This window comes from Elaeis guineensis, chromosome 12, assembly GCF_000442705.2.
Source record: "Elaeis guineensis isolate ETL-2024a chromosome 12, EG11, whole genome shotgun sequence".
In the NCBI taxonomy this organism is placed as follows: domain Eukaryota; kingdom Viridiplantae; phylum Streptophyta; class Magnoliopsida; order Arecales; family Arecaceae; genus Elaeis; species Elaeis guineensis.
The window spans coordinates 4098565-4120265 of record NC_026004.2 but is presented as its reverse complement, the minus strand read 5'-3'; the positions used below and the strand labels follow the sequence as shown (position 1 = coordinate 4120265).

Sequence of the window (21701 nt, the reverse complement as noted above, 5' to 3'; positions counted from 1 at the left end):
CGTGTCTTGGTCCAATTAGTTCCAGCAAGCGTTTGCATTTGACGCCGCGCGCTGCTCCTCACCGACCCCCTCGGGCTTAGCCGTGGTGACGTCCTCGTTGGGACACCGTGCGGTGCTCCGACCGCGCGTAACACCACCGCAAGGCGCCAAATAGAAGTAAAGCGGGCGACACGTAAGGGCGAAGTCCCATATTTTCCTTCGTTCTCCGCCCTCTCTCGTTCCATTGTGCTCTTGATCAGAGTCTCCTCCAGTGTCTCTTCTTCTCTTCTCTCGCTCGCGATGGTTCTCTTGGCCAAGTTCGGGAAGGCTCTCTTTGCGCTGTTCTTCATCATCTCTGCATGGGAGCAGTGAGTTCTTCTCTTCTTTTATGGTTTTGGCGTTCTGATTCGCCTCTCTCGAGCTACGGTTTTTGGATTTTGATTTGCTTGTATGACGCGAGCTATAGTTTTCGTTTGGCTTCTCTACTCGCTGCATTAACAGATAAAAAAAGGGCTTCTTTTATCGTTTATTTCGTTTCTTTCTGTTTCGTGTACATGGTTTTTTTACTCTGGATGTCGTTCGGAAATGTTTTTATAGGGACTGTTTTCTTAATTCGAAAGATAGGAGGTGAAGAAGAGGCAGCTTTTGAGCTGTGATCGTGGTTTATTTTTTTCAGCGATCGAGTTAAAGGCCGGGTGGCTCGTACCTTCCTTTTCTGCATGGAATAGTATATATATGTATATTTTTTTGAGGGATCAACGTAGCTTAAGGAAAAATTGTGTTTTGTGCATGAAAAAGTTTGGATTTTTCTCTTCTGATGTTGGAACCGGCAGTGAATGCGTTCTGTTTTGATTACGGTTTCTTTCTGAGCGATGAGCATGTATAGCCTGTAGATCCGTAAGAGAAAAGCTACTGGTGTTTTGTGTCGTTCTTATCTAATCTTTTTTCAAAATAATTGGTGATTTGTCGATAAAAAAAGTTTTGGAGATTTTGTTTTGAGATATGAAGGTTATTCCCTTTTGCTCTTAAAAGATTTGAGGTCACTCCGGTGTTTAATTTTAGCTAGATTACACATACATTTTTCTTCTGGTACAAAGGACATGATGTTTTACTTTAAATGCAAGCAATGAAACTGGCGTCCCTAAATGGTAATGAAACTATTAAATAGGAATATAACATGAACGACCATAGTTCACTCCTACAAAACATTTATGCTAGGGTTCCATGATAAGAATATGATTTTTTTTTTTTTTTTGGAGGGATACTGAGATTTCGGAACTAGAAAATTTAAATCTTGTCGCATATGAACTGGATCGCTAAAAAAGTAGATCCTGCTGCATGCAAAATATTAATGAAGGTTGCTAATTGATCTAAATGTTGCCATATACAAATTATTCAACTACTATTAATGATATCCTCATGTTTCTTGTTTTAACTAGAACATTTAAAATTGGTATATGTTAACTAGATTGCTTAAACAAAATCTAAATATTTTCATTTACAAACTATATATTTAACTGCTGTAATTATATCCTGAGATTTATTGTTTAACTAGAAAATTAAAATCTTGTCTTCTATAAACTAGATCACTAAAAAATCTAATGTTGTCGTTTGTAAACTATTCGACTGCCACAATGATATCCTTGGATTTCTGGTTTAGTTAGAAAATTGAAATCTTGTCATTTATGAACTAGTTTATCAAAAAGATCTGAATGTTGTTGTATGGAAATTATTCGACTGCTACAATTATATGCTCAAATTTCTTGTTTAAGTAGTAAATTGAAAATCTTGTCATTTATGAACTAGATCATTAAAAAACAAAAATGCTGACTATTCGACTACAACGATGATATCCTCTGATTTTTGGTTTAGCTAGAAAATTAAAATCTTGTCGTTTATGAACTAGATCGTTAAAAAAATCTAAATGTTGTCGTATGTAAATTATTTGGCTGCTACTATAATATCCTAAATAATTTCTTGTTGAAGTAGAAAATTGAAATCTTGTTGTTTCTGAACTAGATTGCTAGAAAAATCTAAATGTTGTCGTATGTAAATTATTGGACTGCTACAATGATATCCTCATATTTCTTGTTTAATTAGAGAATTTAAACCTTGTTATGTATGATCTAGTTTAGTAAAATATCTAAGTGTTGTTGTATGTACTGCAATAATATACTCATATTTCTTGTTTAACTAGAAAATTTAAATTTTGTCGTATATGAACTAATTCGCTAAAAAAGCTAAATGTTGTCGGTTATCCACTCTTTGACTGCTATGATGATCTCCTCAGATTTCTTGTTCAACTAAAAAGTTTAAATATTGTCGTATATGATCTAAATCTCTATCTAAATGTTGTCGTATGCAAAATGTTCGACTATTACAATGATATCCTTACATTTCTTGCCATATATGAATTGCCTGCTTAGATAATCTAAATCTTGTTATATGCAAAATGTTTAGCACTCCAATGATGTCCTATGAATTCTTGTTGTACATAATTTATATTGCTAAAAAATTTAATACTTGACATATAAAATATATTTGACTACTCCAATGGTATCCTCATACTTCTTATTGTGTCTGAAGTATATTGCCAGTATCAAGTATTGGAAATATCAACTTTTGATGTATGTTAGTGTGTCAGAAATAAATTTAAACTCCATTAATGTCAAAGATTTTGCAATTACAATACAGAAAATGCTATCAATGAGTATAAGTACATTAGTTTACATTGTTTACAGTTCTTATGAGTTTTTTTATTTTTGTTCTCTTTTGCATAGCTCTCATTTTCATTGTAGTAATCAGTCTAGAATCTTGATAATGAATATTCTAGTGTTAGTTTAGCAAATTCTTTTGTTGCTCTTTTATTTAGCAGATATGCTTACTGATTGTATGTGAGTTACATGTTTGCTTACCTTTCCATTTTGAAAAATTAATTAATTAATTTTTTGAGCAGCTCGAATTGCTTTTATTAGCACAAGAGAACTACTATCTCTACAAATATATACATCAATTCCTTGCATCTTTCATACATCCATCCTTCAGTGGACATGATTTCCAGGTAGTCTGAAACATGGTTTTGATGAAAAAAGAAAAAAAAATATTTTTCTTAGAAATTTTATGAAGTTTTTTATGGATTCTGAGAAAGAGAAGACTACATTTCTCTTTTCATGTATTTTGGGGTCTACCTAGGATTGAAGGGAATAGTGTATGACTTAATTATATTTTCATGCAGTGCATTAAGTAAACATCTTGTGTTTCTCACATCCATAGATATGTCTACAAATAAATGAATAATTGATGACAGTGCACAAAGCCCCAAACGGTTGTACATGATGAAACAAGTGATGAATGTTGAAGTTGATCCAATATACATTATGCAAATCATGATACATCTTGCATGTATCTCAAGTGCATGTAGATTGCTTTGAAATGGTTATGCATGTAGATTTTTTCTAATTTAGATTGTTCTTATTGTACTATTAGTCATAAATGATGATCTTATAGATGTTAATGCTTTGTTGGGTAGTTTGGGGTCCAATGATATGGATGCTTTGCCTCAAACAAACATTAGACTTGGATATTTCTGATATTTAAGAACTTGGTATATCAATTTATTGCTTCCCATAATGGTCTTGTTTCTAGTGCCACCAAATGTTTCAACAATTCAGTATAATCATCAGACGTTTTCCAGAAGATACAAAGCCAAGGTTTTTCTTTTGATGGAGCTCGAAATCAGCAGTTGTTGCCTTTATTGCCTATATAAATTAATTCCCAACATTATTTTGCAGGCTTGGTGAATTTGGAACTGATGGAGGCCCAGCCGCAAGATTGGTTGAGCCCAAGGTTGCCTTCATCACAGATCGCGCGAGCTCAACACTTGGAGTACAGCTGCCAAGGATTGAAGTGAGGCATCTTGTTCATCCTTTTCCTTTGTCCATTTGGTCAGAAGTAGTTAAGTTGTATTGCTCCTTACTTGACTGCATCCTGTAATGTGCTATTAGATTAAAGGTTTGATAGCTATTGGTATAGCATTGAAGGGAATTGGAGGTATTTTATTTGCCTTTGGTAGCTCAACTGGTGCTTATCTCTTGGTCAGTCTACTTTCCATTATTAATACTCTATACCCTTCTTTCCATTGAACCTTATGAACCTTATATAACAAGCATGATCATCACTATCACATATGTCGTTCGAGCTAAAATCGCCATCATTCTTCATGCAGTTGTTGCATATGGGAATCAGTGCCCCTTTTCTGCATTATTTCGATGACTATGATGATCCGGACACTCTCCAGGGCATCACACTGGTTATCAGCATTCTGACTTACTATTCTACAACATTCGAGGATCTCTATCTTCTATCTTTGCTATTTTTTTCTTACGCATTTATGGCTTGTCACTGCTTGCAGGATCTGGCAATTTATGGAATGCTATTTTATTTCGTCGGAATGGATAGAACAATGCTGATACAGCAGTTCAGGAGGAGGTCCGCCGGACTAAGGACCATGTAGACAGTACCAACGTATCCGATATCCATCGACATAAAATAAGCTGCTGGGATATAGACTCTCTAGTAGCACTTTGTTTTGAGATCTAGAAAAGGCTGTGGTTTGGCTTCTTCAGTTGTGTATTGCCAGATACATTGGCATATCATTGTGGAGGTTGTTGTATTTCTGTTTATTATGACATAAACTAGTATGCTGCTTGGGCTAGTTTGCTAAATTTTGTTCGCTATGTCTCATTTTAAATATATCGGCCATCCGCATCTTGTATGCATGATCTTAAATGTAACAAATATGCAGCTCTGCTAGGATGTCAAGGTTACTCATGCTTCATGTCCATGCTCTTTGATTGGAGGCAACAATGGTGTAGTTCATGTTGTAGCTCTTAGATGTCTGTTATTGGATAGAAGGGGCTTTCGGAACTAATTGATGACAAGTATAAAGTCTATTTACAAGGACAAATACAAGTCTATTTATGGGTGAGTGTTCCACAATTCTGATAAGTTTTGAGGATCAAAACCATGGGCCAAGATCAACTTTAATATGATTATGGGATACAAAGGAAAACATGATATCTGAACTGTAAGAAAAGATACCTGAAAATTTCTGCTGCTTCAAGGATTGAAGTTGAGAGGAAAATCCCCTTGGCAAAACCTAGCTATAATCCATCCTAGATCAACTCGAATTGTCCTGATGGGAAGCAGAATCGGAGAAGCCAGCATACGAGAGAAAGAAGAGAACAAGAAAAAGAAGAAAAGAAGAAGAAATGATAGAGATGATATATAATTATTTCTCTTGATTCTTACACCTTGCTCAAACCGGCCGACTATACTTGATCAGTTGGGTCTTTGGGCCTGGGCTAAAATGGGTCAAGGACCGACAAACACTAATTCAGTTGGGTCTTTGGATCAAGGCTTAAATGGGTCAAGACCCACAATAAACGAGGCCCACAAATACTAATGCTATGCACGCACGCACGGATGCATACATACATAACCCCTTTGCCTCTCTGTAGTTAATCAAAATAATTCCTAGGATGAGACCATCACAGAATACATTAAATTAAAAATGGCTTTATATATACCATCGCTCGCTGCTTAAAATCTTATAGAATAGTGCTAATTGGACCTCTCTCACCATAGAGAATTGAATTGCACAACTTTAATTAAAAATAAAATCATTAAACAAATTGATTAAGAAAGAAAATCTACAAGATGACATGATTCCATCAGATTCCTCCTTAAATGGTGCTATCACAGTATTATGTCAGTATGTTGCAGGAGATCTTGTCTAGCAATCCAACACCACTTTATAAGGATACCACAGCCGGATATCTTGGATGAAGTAGGGATGCTGGTTTTTCTGAGCTGCAGGTTATGAGCATGGGTAATTGATAGATTTATCCATCTAGGCTATTGTAAGAGATTTTTTGCACACAAATCTATTGCTACTTGTCTCTAGTTTGGCAAGATCCCTTCTCGGGCAATAGCATGGAGGAAGCGACAGAGGGAGAGGGAGAGGGAGATGGGTATTTGATACCCGAGCGGCCCATGTCGGAGTTTATGATACGAGAAATTCTTTATGCATCGCACATGATGATTGACTCATGCATGGGATCAGACAGCGAAGTGAAAATTTTTTTTTTTTGTCCGATCCAGCATATGAGCCAATCACCGCACGTAGTGCTTAAAGAATTTCTCTTATGATACTGATATCGGTTGGAGAAGGCCCAAGAAGATCGAGATGAGATCGATCAAGTCCCGGCATGAAAGAGAAATTATTTGTACACCGCCCGAAGTGTAAAAAATTCTACATAAAGCACACCACTTCATTCGATTGGGCTACGTAGCGATCGTTTCCCAGTGCACATGTAATACCTGCAATTTTATTTTTTCGTTTGAAATTTTGAATGACGAAAATACCTCTTTCATTCTGAAAAAATTAGGACATCCTGTATTGATATTATGACATCCTATGTTGAAGTTATGACTTCTAGCACAGGATGTTATAATTTTTTCATAGGATATCATAAAGAAGGAAGAATATTTTTGTCATTGAAAAACTTATAAAATTTTTATGTGATAAAAATAATCCTACTAAAATTATGACATTCTATAGAGGAAATCATGATTTTAATGCATGATGTTACAATATCCGCACAGGATGTCATATATTTAAAAAAATATATTTTTATCATTTAAAATTTTAAATAAAAAAATAGATTGTAAGTATTAAATATTTTATTAAATGCATATTGAAAAGTGATGATCATGTACTTTAACGTAATTGGACGGTGCATTCTATATCATTTTTATTGCATCACACGTGGTGCACAAAAAATTTCTCTGGCATGAAATCGCTTGCAGAGAGAGGGGGAGAACGAGGAGGAAATGAGATTTTTTTGTGCTCCCAAACCTAAGATGGATAAGATCAGCTCTTGCTTTTCAAGTGGCTTAACACTTATATGGCATATCATCCTCAGGATTGTCTGCAATCAGCTAAGGATTTGTGCTGGTAAATTTGAATGCCGAATTTTATATCCGGATGGCAAATGCTGTCAAGTGCTCTGTAGATTTTTGCTAAGTTTGTCTTTAGATTTCAAGTTACAATGGCAATTATCATGATATTTTTGCTAAGTTGGTCTTTAGATTTCAAGTTACAATGGCAATAATCATGCTTAGGATCAACTAATTCTAAGCTGCAAAACAGAGTGGAAGTAAATTGCATGACTGTACTTGCCATTAGAACACGAAACTGATAATATAGGTGGACCATACTTTACCATGCAATCAAGAATTTTGGTATTGCCGAGGTTTTAGATGACATTATATACACTCAAGCCATTTAAACAACTAATGAATTGGATTTGTACGGTAATCAGTCCACTGCCTAGCAACTTCATCTTAGGTTCTTGGACGGTGCATCCATCTTAGGTTCTTGGATGGTGCATCCTCGAAAGCTAAAACATGATAATTACAATATTGATAGATTTTATTTTTTTTAAAAAATAAATAATTATCACTGTAGTGGTAATCTGATTGGAATAGATCTTGACATCCATTCCTCGTCTCTCATATTCGAGACCATACGCAGTCGATTAAATGATAAAGATTTATCCAGAATCTAAAATCTCTTTTCGAACATGGTAGAGAGGAGACTATGCTTATTGCTTTCCATTCCCACATTGAACATTTACTCAGTGGGTAGGGATTCTCACGATCATCCTATTTTTATATCAAAAAAAAATTATTAAATTATTTTCTCCTCTATCTATAAATATTTTAATTTTTAAATATTTTTTAATTCTTGTTTTTTTTTTGATGTTTTCAATTCTTGTTTTAAGTCATAATAAAGTTGAGTAAATAAAAAAAGTAGCAGCTTGTTTCACGTGCGTCGTACGTGCCAAAGCACTAACCCGATCCCCATGTTACGGCGTTCAAGGAGACGGACCGCCGTTTCTGCTGTCCTCCGGTGCAAAACGGGGCCGTTATGCTCCCGAAACACAACCTAGGGTTTATCTAGGATTTTACAGAAGAAAGAAACGAAATCCTTCTTCCCGGAATACCCCTCTCCCCCCTCCCTTCTCCCTCATCCCAGCCATGAGACGAGCTTCATCTCGCCTCCTCTCCGTCCTCACCAAACCCCATCCCCACACCCGAAATCTTCCCAAACTTCTCTCTCCCAAACCGCTCCCTTCGAATCCCTCACCCATTTCCAACCTCTTCCCTAAAACTCATCCCCCGATCCCGTTCCCCAGATGCCGCTCCCGCTTTCTCCAAACCCTTTCCGAGGACGCCTCTCCTCCTCCCCTCTCCTCCCGGCAGCGCAAGCTCAAGGAAAAATCCGACCTTGAGGAGGCCTTCGAGTCCGCCACCACCACGGACGACATCCTCGCCTCCTTCGAAGCCTTGGAGTCCGCCCTTGACGAGAGCGACAAGAGGCTTGGCCTCGCCTGCCTCAAGGTCGGGCAGCATCTCGACTCCATTGGTTCCGAGGACCATGAGAATATCCTTGGCTTTGGCCTCAGGGCTCTCAAGATCCTCGACAAAGATGGCGAAAGCTCCATCTCTGTCGCCATGGCGCTCCACCTGGTCGGCTCGGCCAGCTACAACCTCAAGAGGTTCAATGATAGCTTGGGGTTCTTGAATCGGGCCAATCGGATTCTTGGCAAGTTGGAAAGAGATGGTTCGAGCGAATTCGATATCCGGCCGGTGAGCCATGCAGTCCAGATTCTGCTCGCCAACACGAAAACGGCGATGGGTAGAAGAGAGGAGGCTCTGCTCAATCTTAGAAGGTGTTTGGAGCTTAAAGAATCGATCTTGGAGCCAGATAGTAGGGAACTGGGCGTTGCCTATCGGGATTTGGCAGAAGCTTATGCTGCAGTGTTGAACTTTAAGGAAGCTCTGCCGCTGTGCTTGAAGGCATTGGAGATTCATGGGGCACAGTTGGGGCAGAATTCGGTGGAGGTAGCTCATGATCGGAGGCTTCTTGGGGTTATCTATACGGGTTTGGAGGAGCATGAGAGGGCCTTGGAGCAGAACGATCTCTCCCAGAAGATTTTGAAGAACTGGGGCATGGGTTCTGACTTGCTCAATGCCGAGCTGGATGCTGCCAATATACAGATTGCTTTGGGGAAGTACGATGAAGCCATCAACACTCTAAAAGGGGTAATTCAGCAGACTGACAAGGAGAGTGAGACTCGGGCATTGGTGTTTGTCTCGATGGCTAAAGCATTGTGTAACCAGGAGAAGTTTGCAGATGCAAAGAGGTGTTTGGAGATCTCTTGTGGTATTCTTGAAGAGAAGGAATTGGTCTCTCCTGATTACGTTGCTGAGGCATACGTGGAGATATCAACGTTGTATGAGACTATGAATGAGTTTGGGACTGCTATTTCTTTGTTGAAGAGAAGTCTTGCGATGATTGAGAGAATTCCACAAGAGCAGCATATGGAGGGGAATGTCTCGGCAAAGATTGGCTGGTTGCTTCTCCTGACTGGTAAAGTAGAGCAGGCTGTTCCATACATGGAAAGTGCTGCTGAGAGGTTGAAGGAGAGCTTTGGGCCAAAGCACTTTGGGGTGGGATATATCTATAATAATTTGGGAGCAGCATACATGGAGATGGAGCGGCCGCAGACAGCTGCACAGATGTTCGCACTTGCAAAGGACATCATGGAAGTTTCGCTGGGGCCACACCATACAGATACCATTGAGACATGTCAGAGCCTTGCAAATGCATATAGTGCAATGGGAAGGTATTAGTTACTCATAATTTTCAGTAGAGTTTCATTTTGTTTTATTGTTTAATGTTAATGTGCATCCAGATTCTGATGATACATTTTGATGGCTATAGGCTAGCATAATAATATGATCAGACGATTGTTTTGGATTTGAAATCGATCGGATCCAATGTGAGATGGCTCCGTAGACAACTATTAAATTATGGTGGTTTGTTTGTTAACTTGGGATCTAGACATGGTTTAGGTTCTCCATATATTGTACCATTGTGCCATAAAGATGTCAAATTCATAGCCAATCTTGTTGTAGTCCTTACCCTTGCGATAGAGCACCAGCTGATAATTTATTGTCACTGCATTATGTGTTGGTTAAGAAAAGCCACCCTGTTGTTACTCGATTATATATTAGGCTGCTTTGATGTATTTGCAACTGGGTTTTACTATGGCAGTTTGATAAAGTGTACCATCTATATAACAACTATGTACTCTAAGCCTGTCTTATCAGATACGATTGTCTTCAAAGCACAGCCTTGAACAATAAGTTATGTAAGATTAAGAGCTTTGTCAAAAAATTTCTTGCATTGGAATGGCTTATGATATTTCTGCCATCTTGTCGTTGTGAAGAACATTTAGATATGTAATGAAACACATCTTTAGAATCTTGTGAATTATTTTGGTAATATACTTTCATATTGAAGAGCTATACATCTTTTTCTACTTAGGCAAATCATATTACTTTTACTACTTAGGCAAATCATATTATAAATAATATCTTCTGCCATGAATTGCAGCTATGCCCTTGCATTAGAATTCCAGCAACAAACTGTTGATGCATGGGCGAACCATGGTCTGAGTGCCAAGGATGAGCTTCGAGAAGCTACTCGGCTTCTCGAGCAGATAAAGAAAAAGGCTTTCGAATCTATGTCTAATGCAGTTTCTCAGGAGGCTCTACCTCTGTCTCATGGAAGTGATGCTGTTCCTTCCAAACTTGAGCAACATTGATGACAAGGTCAGTTCATACGTTTGGAAGCATTGTGGATTTGTTGCTGGTATTCTTTTATTCGCACGTGAATATATATGTCTTAGAATTCTTTACTTTGTGAAGTTGTGAACATGCATATCTTTCCTTTAGACTTAGCAAAAGTTGTCTTGTCTTCCATTTGAATTGTTAGCTTTTATATCTAGAATACCAGCATACCAGCGTCTTTGTAGTAGCTTACACTACTTCTGTTGATCTGTTTCATACATATCCAAATCCTGAGAGAAAAGTACTCTTTTTCTGATAGCTGCTGTGGTGGTGGAATTGATATCTGATGCTACCACCCACAGCTTATCTGGAACTTTCTTTTGGAGATTATTTCATGTGCCAGTCATGCCCATAAACTTCATCAATCCATGTCTGTCAAATAGAGCAAAATTTTGTGTGTGCTTAACCATCAACTTGAAAGATTCTCTTTGTCAATTGAAGCTTGCATGTGTTAGAGGAATAAACAGCCCCCTTCTGATCCAGTCCAACTGACTTCAAGCTGTAATCGGCGTGTATTACTGTCCGATCTGTACATCTGATTGCTATACTCATTTTCTTTTTGATCTTCTGTTCTTGAGCACCATAGGAGATGTAGTCCTTGAATATGACATTGGCTGGGAACAACAAACCTTCTCTGACATGGAAGTAGGCATGGGACATTAATGTTTGACCGAGTAAACCTAGAAAATCTTCTTTTTCTTAACATTCTTCTTTATATAATCCAAGGAATGGGTGGAGATCTCGCGGACTGTCAATTTTTGTTTGAATAACTGTCCAGCAGATGTGTAATGGTCTTCATGTCTATGTTGATTCTATGAATCCTCAAACTAATCAACACCACCACCTAATTCATGCTGGGGCCTAACCCAGGTAAGACCAGTTCACTACATCATTCATCCTATCAAACAACCTCCCTACTCATTTATTTATTTGCCGGTCACCATCATGACCCCCACAAGAATATCTAGTTTAGAATGAGAATTTGGAGCCCCTGGCAGTGCCGTCCATTGAGAAGCTTTTTCATATAAACCCAGTGCCTCCTTATGATGTAAGCACATTTCTTCAGGAGCTTGGGAACTGAATTTGATCTGCAGCCTCAAAGTTCAACACGGCCCCTGAGGTCCATGTTCTCTCTAGATCCCTAGTCAGTCTAAAATTTTAATGGCATAAAGTTTGTCTAAGAATGTTGGCTTTTATTTGTGGATTGCTGCCACTTAGGTTTCTTGGTCCAATACCTGGGTGTCCGCATTGCTTATTGGTCCTCCATCACTTAACGTGCCCTGTTTTTCTTTTTGCTGGAAAACTGTTGCTGTGTGTGTATACCTGATCGCAGTGCAGACCCCCATATAGCAACATTTCACTAATGCTGCCAAAAATGAAGTATTCAGATGTCCATTTTTTTAGAGCATAAGAATGCCACATAAACCCAAACTATTCAATTCTTTGTGGATAAAAAATAGGACCAAGATGTTGGAAATTTGTGTCATAAGGATACTCTATTTGCTACACTACTGATTATCCTGGGAAGTGAGCACAAATTCCTTTTGGAATAGATAAGTATCAAAAGATGTAACCGACCTATTGATTCAGATCATGCCCATTTCTGAGTGGATAACAGGCCTTAATAGTATAAATTTGTCAGCCTGGATTTTTGCTCACATTCTTTATGTAGTACTTTTGGCAGGTGTGATTCTCAACCATAGTTTTTGCAGATGAGATTCTAAACCACATTTTACTCAGCGATCATGCATCTAACTGAGAGCATGATGATGGGTCCGAGGTGTACCAGCTGGTGGAAAAGGTTTCTCGGGTCAGATTAAAACAAGCATATTTCAAGTGCTCATAAAAGTGCAGAAAATAAGATGTTCAACAGGCACCAATACCTTATGATTCCAGCAGTGAGCACTGTTAAAATGTTGCAGAATCAAGACAGACTATCAAAGAATGTGATGGGCATTGCAGGTCAGTGTTGAGTTGTAAATGATGTTCTCACTGATTGAATCGAATTCAATACTTAGGAGTTGAATAAGTTAGTGCCTGAGTAGTACTGAAGGGACAAAAAACTCCAGAATGCTCAGGTTTTGTATTTGAAAATTGCTTTCCTCAAGTGAGATTTTCAATATATACAAGTGCAGGTGTAGGTGATATATGTGGAGTGGTCATCAAGTTTTGCTGGCACATTTTCTCTCTGTCCGCTTAAAGGCGACATGTCTCTGAGCCTGTTTGGGTTGTTTCTGATAGTTTGACATTGCATGAGTTAATTGGTCTGTATCTAGATATACTCTTTGTGGCCCATGAAAGATTTTGTAACTGCACCCTGTGTATCAGTGGTGACCTATTTTTGAAATTGGTGGTGGAAGGAGGCTGGATGACCATCAGGGCTACATGCAACTATCAGGTTGCTGGTGTGAATGATGCTTTTTGCTTGCTGGGAGGATGGCTATTTGTGATGGATGATCTGAGATAGTTGGATGCAGTGTCTGATTTTATTGGACCCTCCATGTTCTGGAAAAGCGTTTAACAACAATAATTTGAATTGCTGCAAGCCTGCAAGTGACTGGATTGACTTGGGGGATCCTCATTTATAACGCAAGTATATATCTCAGAAACTTTTTTGAGGGTTCCAGGTCCCCTCGTTGAAAACGTAGGCCTCAAGTTGCTACCCTCCTGGCTGCTGCCACTCTTCCTCCCTTAGTTGACTTGTGCCTCCTCTCCCTCTCTCTCTCTCTCTCTCCCCTCATTTGTTGCGGAGTGCATGACCTGGTCATCATTCTGCTTGCCCCGTTCATGATAGCAGCGTGTTCTGAAGAAATTTAAGAGGAAAGACCTGTGAGCTCACGCTCTCTCCGGTTAAACAACATGGAACGTTTTCACACCGGTTATCTTGGGTAACCAGGCGAAAATAATGGGTGATAACCATAAATTTACTTCCCTATTCTCTGCTTTTTGGAAAAGACTTTACCCTTTGAATGCATTTGTAGTAGTTCCATGATAACCCACTTGCGTCACAAATGAAAATAGTTATTGTAGCATAATCATAGATTTGGAGAAATATGGGGGGCCATGAAAGGTGGTTGCTTAGGAAAATCTTAAAATGGGAATTTGTCGCATTTGGACTTGGAGTGATGTGGGAACGTTGAGCTGTTGCCCACTTGCTGTAGCTTTACTTTCCCAGCATGCAAAGGAAAGCCGCGAACTTTTGGCTTTTTATTTCATGGCAATCGAAAGGTTCCAAATATCGTTGAGAATGGAAGGATCTTACGAAAACTGAATGAATATAACCCCATTAACCATTCTTGTTTAGAATTTGAAGTTTCTCGGCCATCAGATACACATGCCCCCATGACACATTTCTAAAAGCTTCGAGGTAAGGAAGGATGGACATATAAAAATTAAACAAAGGACATCTGTTTGCAAGTTCCAAAGTTTAAAAAAAGGAAAAAAAGAAGGTGATCAAAAGTGGAGCTTTTTAATGTGTTCTGACTTGGGTTCTTGGTGCTAAATCCATTAATGGAGCTGCTTTTTCCACAGGGAGAAGATTAATGTAGGCCTGAAATCAAGAGCTCGGGGAAAGACTGATGTCTCAGCATGGGGGCTTACGCGTATGACACAGGCTCAATTGGTCAAAAGAACCATATATACACATTGAAATGTGAGGTCCCATAAAATGCAGAAATAAATTTTACACTACAAAAAAAAAAAAAAAAAAAAAAAAAAAAGAGAAAAAGAAAAAAAGAAAAAAGAGGAGGAAAGGAGAAGAGCTTAATCAAACAAGGAAATAAAAATTTTAACCTATTTCATGATTCAGGCAATGCAGCCATATAAAAACATAGCTAAACTTATATTCTACATCCAAAATTCGATTCCAATATACACTAGCTCTATGTTCATATGATAATCTATTCCATAACCCATTGGAAGAAGAAGAAGAAGAAGAAGAAGCAGGAGAATTCTCTTTGATCACACCTCGTTTTGAATCGGAAGAACAGAACTCCTCGAGCTCCGGCACTGACCGAACGAGAAGAAAGTCCGCCGGATCCTCCCTGAACTGCCGCCGCTCTCCTCACTGCCAGACTCTTGGAAGTGTGGGTTCTGCTGCAAGATGTTCTGCACTGCCATGTAGAGCTGCCTATCACTGGAAGAATCCATAGAGAAGGACCTCCTCATAGGCTGGATGGAGAACCGCTCTTCTTTGCCCCTCGCATCGATGCACTCATCCCCCATGCTGCTCACATGGTGAAGCTTCCTTCCCTTCTTATGCCCACCCCTCTGCTCTGCTTTCCTGGGAGAAGGATCAGTATTGGTGCTACTGCTAACTGGTGTAACCTCCTCTATGCCATCATTACTAATTTCTATCACTATATCCCCACTGTGTTGAAGATTCTGGTGGGAGGCCAGGTCCCTCAATTGGTCGGCAGGAAGTGGAGTCGTGGTCGTGATTTCTGACCTGCAGAGGGGACAATTGGCATTGGCTTGAAGCCAAGTATCGATGCAGTCTATATGGAAAACATGGAGGCAGTTGGGAAGTAGTCTAATCCTCTCTTCTTCTTGGAACTCATTCAGGCACACAGCGCACTCATGGAAGGACCTCTTCCCCTGTTCATCACCACCACCACCACCACCACCTCTCCGGTATCGGAACGTGGGTATTGCTTGGATGGCGGATTCTTCGAGGCCACGGCAGCGGGTGGCCGTCGAGTAGGCCGTGAACGGGTTCTCGCTGCGCCTCCGGGAGCCAGAGAGCCGGGTGATGACATCGGAGCGGCGCCAGTTGAAGCAGCACTTGATCACAAAGACATAGTAGCTGAGGAGGAAGATGGATGTCGTGAGGATGCCAAGGATTGAGATAACTAGGATGGGGAAGTTGTTTTCTGCGGAGGGAGCTGGGGGTGGTGGTGTGGGTGGTGTCTCCGAGTGAGGGCCAGGGTACTTGCATCCTGGACCCATGGAAATATTCAGGAAGAAGAAGAACCGAGTGATGGAGAAGTGCACTCGGACGAAGAAAATTTAATGGAGAGGAGATGGGTTGGGATTAGCAGTGTGGGAAATGGGAGTGGGGTATGGCATAGGTTTTTGGTTCGCAGAAACTGGTTAAGAAGACCAGAGAAAGAGAGCGATTGGAGAGGGGGAGGTGGATTTTTCTACAATGGGATTACAAGGAATTTTGGTGGTTGGGTGCTTGGACATCTTTGTGTCGTAGTTGACGGAGGGGATTCAAGACTGTCCGTGCGTTGTTAGTCTTCGGTCAACACGGTTCTCTTTCTATTATCTCTTAATGAGATGGTGGGACGACCCAGTTCTATGGGCCCGGCTCCGTTGAACAGATAACCACACCGTATGCATCATGGACCCATTCGGTTGACGGAAAAAAATTTTCTTCACTATTTTTTTTCTTAAAAATTAATATCTCATTGTCTGAATATATAATATGTGAAAAAAAATATATTTTTTTATATTTGATTGATCGAAATGATTTATATTTGATTGAACATATATATATATATATATTTTAAAAAATTATATAAAATATTTGTCATGTCATTAATAAAGGAAAAGAGCATATTTGGAAAAAAAAATACTATATAGATATTTTGTTCCAATAAATGTGAGAATCTCGTTCTTTGGAAATGCTATTTTTCTATCATTCTTTTTTAAAAACTAGAGTCAACATGAGACTTTCTTCATTTTTTTGGGTTGATTGCACTGTTTCCCCTCTCCTTCCAGCCAACCAAATGAATCCCATATTTTAGTCCAAAAGACCTTGCCTCTCCGCCCAATAGGGTAGAAGGGAATCACAAATTTAGAGGAGCGTGACAGAAGTTTGTCTTCTTTCTGGAATAATAGTTCCATGTAACAAACAAGTGGCCAGATTGATTTGATGTTTGGACCAATAGATTTAGCACACTCTGTGGTGAGGAGGTGACATTTTGTATTCTAATTGATGAAGACTGTTAAGGATTTACATACCTAAATTACGCATGAAGGTGATTGAAAAGGCTATATAGCATGTAGACGTGTTTGATCGGTTGGTCTACCGTAGGGTCATAGTCTTTTTTGAGTGCAACCATAGGCTCGTAGTCATAAGAATAGGAAATACAAAATTCTTAGTCCAAGTCAATTTAGTAGCTTAACGTGTAAGGCGTGCTCAGTGCATTGCTCGATCAAATTGCTTGTCAATTGCGCATGGCCTTTCTAAGGAGAGATGCTGAGTTCAAATGTTGGATGGTGCAGCTCTCAATATTTTCATCTCAACAATTTATAGTTGATGAATTTCTATCTTGCTTTTCTCATAAATAAAAGGAAGAGATGCTTAGTTAATTAATTTAGTTTCGGTTAGCTCCTAAACTTCTATTAACATGCCATTAACAAACTCTTAACCCTGTCCCAAGCATAAATTCATAGTTTAATGCAGACATTTTCTTGTGAGATGATATTAGAGGCTGATGGTCACAAAATATTTTATATAGAAATTGGCATGCATATTCCAAGTCTATGAGTAAACGTCCGAACGCAAATGGAAGGTTGGCCTCCTGACTTCCAAGTCAAAAGCGTGGGATCAAAAGACCAACAAGGCTGAGCTTTCTCTCCCTCTAAAAATGGGGACTTGGTCAGTCTTTGGAGGGCAGAGACCTTGGCTCCACTGGTGTACCGAGTCTGGTCTTTGTTCATGGACTATCTTCTTCTTCTTCTTCTTCTTTTTGGTTATTGTTAGATTGTAGGCGTATTGGAGTTCTAAAATCAGATCACCATTGCCCAAGGAGGGAAAGGAAAAGGATCTGTCGTCACATCAAATCATAGAATTGATTAAAAATGATTTCAAGACTGGAGCTGATGTGATGGTGGACATGATCGTGCCTACAAAATAGAATCCCTGGCTACCGATAGGACAAAGATTGCTGGGTGCCAGTGGTGCAGCAGCCATGATATTCCTGTATTGCCTTTTTTTTTTTTTTTTTTGGTAGAACTGTACTGCTTTTTCCATTCAGAAAAGAAACCACATTATTTGGGTAGGCCTGCACCTTTGTCTTTTTCATGAGGGGTAATTAGGCTGATATTAACTAAATAACATTTGCAGTACTGATGTTGTGAGATTGATTCCATGTAAGAGACTATCGAACTACAGGTAATTAATAGAAACATTTCAAAAAAATAATTGCTTAAGAGATCCTTTTTTTAGAAAATCTTTGAAGAAATATGATTAGAATATCATCATCTCATGTTTGAATTCAACATCTTTCTTTAATACAAGTACTGGAAAAAGGGAGTACCAACCAACAGTTTCGAGCACTGGTAGCAAATAGGCATGATGTTTCTCTTTGTTGTAGGAATAGACAATGGTTTCCACTATTTGACTTGCTCTTATGTGATCAAGAAAAAGTTTAATATTAAATTGCGTCATGATGCATAAAGGTACCATAGGGGTTCGGAGCAAATTTCAACTGCCTTGTTATTTGTTTCAGGTTAGTCGGGGAGGACTTTGTTGATGGGGGCATCATTTTTTTTTTTTTTTTTTGAAAAAAAAGGTTAACCTTTTTCGTCCCCTTGGCTGGTATCAACTTTGTAATTCTATCATTTTTTTTTTTTTTGAGGGGGGGGGGGGGGACAATAAAGGGAGGCTAAAAGAAGATACCCTGCTTTAATTAAAATAGATAAAAAAAAAATTAGAACTTAGAAGAGAGAGCAAGATCAATTAGAAAGAAAAAAAAGAAAAGAAAATGGAAATGAAATGAAAAATCAAACAATTGGAAAAGAGTTAAAAAATATTCTTGATTTTGCTCCGAATTCTTCTCAAAGTTGGTAGCTTTTAGCCTTTTTTTTTTTAATACATAGAATAGATTCATTCATTGAAATTATGAAGATGCGCAAAAGCAATAGAATAGGGCATAAGTAATCCTATCATTTTAATATCTGATAAATGCACCTTTAGCTCATCATAATATTAAATTAACTTCATGGTCTAATGATTCATTTCCTGCACTATCAAAACAATACAATCTCCACTCCATTTGTTTCTTTTGATTAGGCCACTCCACCATTCATGACAGACAGAGATGGCAATGTATTTGGTGGAAGTATCCCAAAGGAAGACTGTAGGAGTTGTTCTAGAAAAGTTGCAGTGATCTTTTTGAAGGGATCAATAATGTTCCCATGGACCACTTAAACCTAATCTTGTGTGGATGTGCCTCCCAGCCAATATATTTAGTTTAGAACCGTCCTAACTCCCAAATCTTGCAACAAATCCAGTGGGATTTGTAGACCTATGTTTTCCAATCTTTGACTTAATTAATGTAAGTAAAGTGTATCACTCTTTTCTTTAATTTAATCACATACAATTTTTGTTTTCGATCTTCCAGGTTCCAAAATCGCAGTCTAATGGTGATCTGAACCTAATGCTTTAAAATTGCGTGCTATAGGGTCCAAATTAACTGGTCGCTTCCAGGAAAGCTCTTTGCAACTACTCGATGCATGCCGGTGGTATAATGTCTAGGGTCAAGTGGGGATGGCTAATTGGTAAGCCCACATATAAAAGCCAGAGGAGAGGAGCACCTTGCAGAGCCATCAATCTGGAGGAGGAAAAGCCTTCACAGAAGGGGATGGCTTTTATTAGCAAGGGACAACCAACCCATCAGAGGGGAGAAATTATCGGCAGCACATAATTTGGTGATGCAGCCATTTCTCTCTTTGAGCTGGAAAGTGGAGACAGTCCCCAAGAAATGATCAAATTGTAACAATATAGGAAGCTTAAGAACCACGCCAACATGATAGAGGAACAGTCATATGGTCAGACTTCTATCTTTGATAAGTAGAGGTTTGATTCTTCTCGAGCAATACATCTCAAAAATCTAAGTTTCTGACGTAACAATATAAGATCTCATCCTGAAAGACTAATAGAAAAGTATTATTGAATTCCTTGATTGGTATAAGTACTTAAAATCTATCTAATATATAACCGACATTAGATTAAATACACATCTGCATGGATTCTCATATCTGTAGTTCTAGCATCAATGGATTAGTTGGTCTCCTTACTTTTCTGTCAAATTTTTCTTCTCCTTATATCTCCCCTTTTTTTTTTTTTTTTGTTGGAAGTGACTCAAAAAACTCACGGGCTACCTGCTTGGTTCATGCTCGTGATATATGAAAGTAATTCAGATTTTGAAAAGCCGAATTTGATCTGGAGGACATCACTCCTGTTGAGTCTCATCTGAATTGTGCTAATCACATAGCAAAGAGAAGTGCATGCAAGGGGAAGAGAAGATTGCATTGGCAATTTTGACATCAGGTGTTTGAAAAATGATTCACTGATATGGTTAATGATGAACTCTGTTTAGAACTACCAAACTTAACCAGAATTCTGCAAGCAGCGTTAGTACCATTAGCATCATTGTTTTGTCATTTTTGTTTGCTACTTCTCATGAAAATGATAGATACCAGAGGATATGCATCTATCATTTCTTTTCCTGGGAAACTTAGCCCGAGGTTGCACCAAGCAAACAACAAACATCATAAGAAACTATTGGATAACTAATTCCATTAACTAGGGATTAGTAAACATTTTTTTTACTCTATATATATTCCATATAAGAACAATAATTCTTGTCAATTTCCCACAAGGCATGGTAAGGTCTTCGCATGGCTACTCAGCATAAATTGTCTACCGTTCATGTACTTATTGCCACTGGAATGATAAGAAAAGGGGCGTCCCACAGGAATGATAAGAATATGGGATTGGAGTTGATCCATCAAATACAAGCATAAAAACTCACCCTAGTCATCAATCTACAGGGAGTTGCAGCAATTCAAGTGAGTCAGCTTTTGCCCTCTGTCGACCGGTATATGAACTGCATCAAGAATAGCTAATGAATCATCTTTACTGCTGCTCTATATTTTTCAGTCCCTTAATGAGAAACATGGCGCTGTGTCTTTAACTGGCATGCAGAAGAACTCCTTAGCAAAGCTCATAACCTCATTGATCACTTGCCTTGGAGCACCATGATTGATCACCTGCATTGACATCGAGCAGTTATTCAATGGTTTATAAAAACTTGATGCGCATTATCAGTAATAAAGTTGTTAGATCCAATACCAGATACATCAGAAGCAATAGTTGAACCAAAGCAAGTTGCACAGAACTCAGTATAAAGCTCTGAATACCAAATATCATCCATAGCAGATCATTTAAATCAACACATTAATTAAGCACATATATTGGATGAACTAAGTGCTGCCTTAAATGGGAGTATCCCAGGTTAGTCCTCTTACATGTAATGCCTCACAAGACATTCAGAAGAAGTTAAAAAAAGAAAAAGATAAAAAGAAAAGAGGAGCATTTTAATCACCAGGAAGTTATTAAATCTTTCATGTCCTAGCCTTAAACTGATTATAGATTTGTTGATTTAAGGAAAGAGGTAAACTGATTATAGATTTGTTGATTTAAGGAAAGAGACCACCTGAAAGAAGCTGAATTACTTCCTAAGCTGTATGATCTGATTTACAATTACATCATAATCATCTCCGCGAAGCTCAGCTCCTCCGAGGTTGATTACCAGAAGGGTCTTACACTCAATTATTAATTTCCTCATCATTTTTCTGGAGGGTGTATGCAAATCCTGTGGTACTGTTTAATATGTCAAGCCATTGAAAACGAGCTTCTCCATTCTCAGGACCAAGAGGGCTGGTGCAGAGGGGTGATTTGGATCTCCTAATATTTCCTGTGAGTTTGTTCTGGCAAAAGGAAGTATCCTACTGAGTAAAATAATTTATATTTAAGTTAGAAATGTTGGTGGAACTTGGCCTTCCAGTTCATATAAATAAAAAAGAATGACCAATGTGTTTTCCCTAATCAAAGCATATTCTCATAGATGTTAGGACAAGCTAGATCTTTTTGAGCAATAAGGGGGTGATATGCCACCATCAGGGTTTGCAATCTATATTTCTCTCAAAAGGCAAACCATTAG

General features: G+C 38.6%; 3 protein-coding genes across 6 annotated transcripts; 2 read left to right on the top strand and 1 right to left on the bottom strand.

The window, feature by feature from the left end:
- Positions 1 to 175: 175 nt before the first annotated feature.
- LOC105055587 (uncharacterized) lies at positions 176 to 4703 on the top strand. Its single transcript, XM_010937450.3, has 5 exons — positions 176 to 347; positions 3771 to 3885; positions 3984 to 4073; positions 4205 to 4288; positions 4391 to 4703. Exons 1-5 carry the CDS (start codon positions 280 to 282, stop codon positions 4490 to 4492), a joined length of 459 nt encoding a protein of 152 aa, XP_010935752.1. The 5' UTR covers positions 176 to 279; the 3' UTR covers positions 4493 to 4703.
- A 3281-nt stretch (positions 4704 to 7984) lies between these two features.
- On the top strand, positions 7985 to 13722 carry LOC105055586 (protein KINESIN LIGHT CHAIN-RELATED 2). 4 transcript variants are annotated; one of them, XR_833725.4, is made up of 4 exons: positions 7986 to 9734; positions 10508 to 10725; positions 12456 to 12705; positions 12879 to 13722. XR_833725.4 is itself a non-coding variant. In XM_010937448.4 (3 exons), the coding sequence occupies exons 1-2, from the start codon at positions 8083 to 8085 to the stop codon at positions 10716 to 10718; spliced, it is 1863 nt and encodes a 620-aa protein (XP_010935750.1). In that variant the 5' UTR covers positions 7985 to 8082; the 3' UTR covers positions 10719 to 10725; positions 12428 to 12872. The 4 variants fall into 4 exon arrangements, 3 of the variants coding, with proteins under 3 accessions (XP_010935750.1, XP_029123546.1, XP_010935749.1); XM_010937448.4 differs by lacking the exon at positions 12879 to 13722 and having other exon boundaries at positions 7985 to 9734; positions 12428 to 12872; XM_029267713.2 differs by lacking the exon at positions 12879 to 13722 and having other exon boundaries at positions 7985 to 9734; positions 12416 to 12872.
- Positions 13723 to 14505: 783 nt separating this feature from the next.
- Positions 14506 to 16052, bottom strand: LOC105055585 (RING-H2 finger protein ATL16). The gene has a single exon (XM_010937446.4). The coding sequence runs from the start codon at positions 15688 to 15690 to the stop codon at positions 14704 to 14706; it is 987 nt and encodes a 328-aa protein (XP_010935748.1). The 5' UTR covers positions 15691 to 16052; the 3' UTR covers positions 14506 to 14703.
- Positions 16053 to 21701: the final 5649 nt, after the last annotated feature.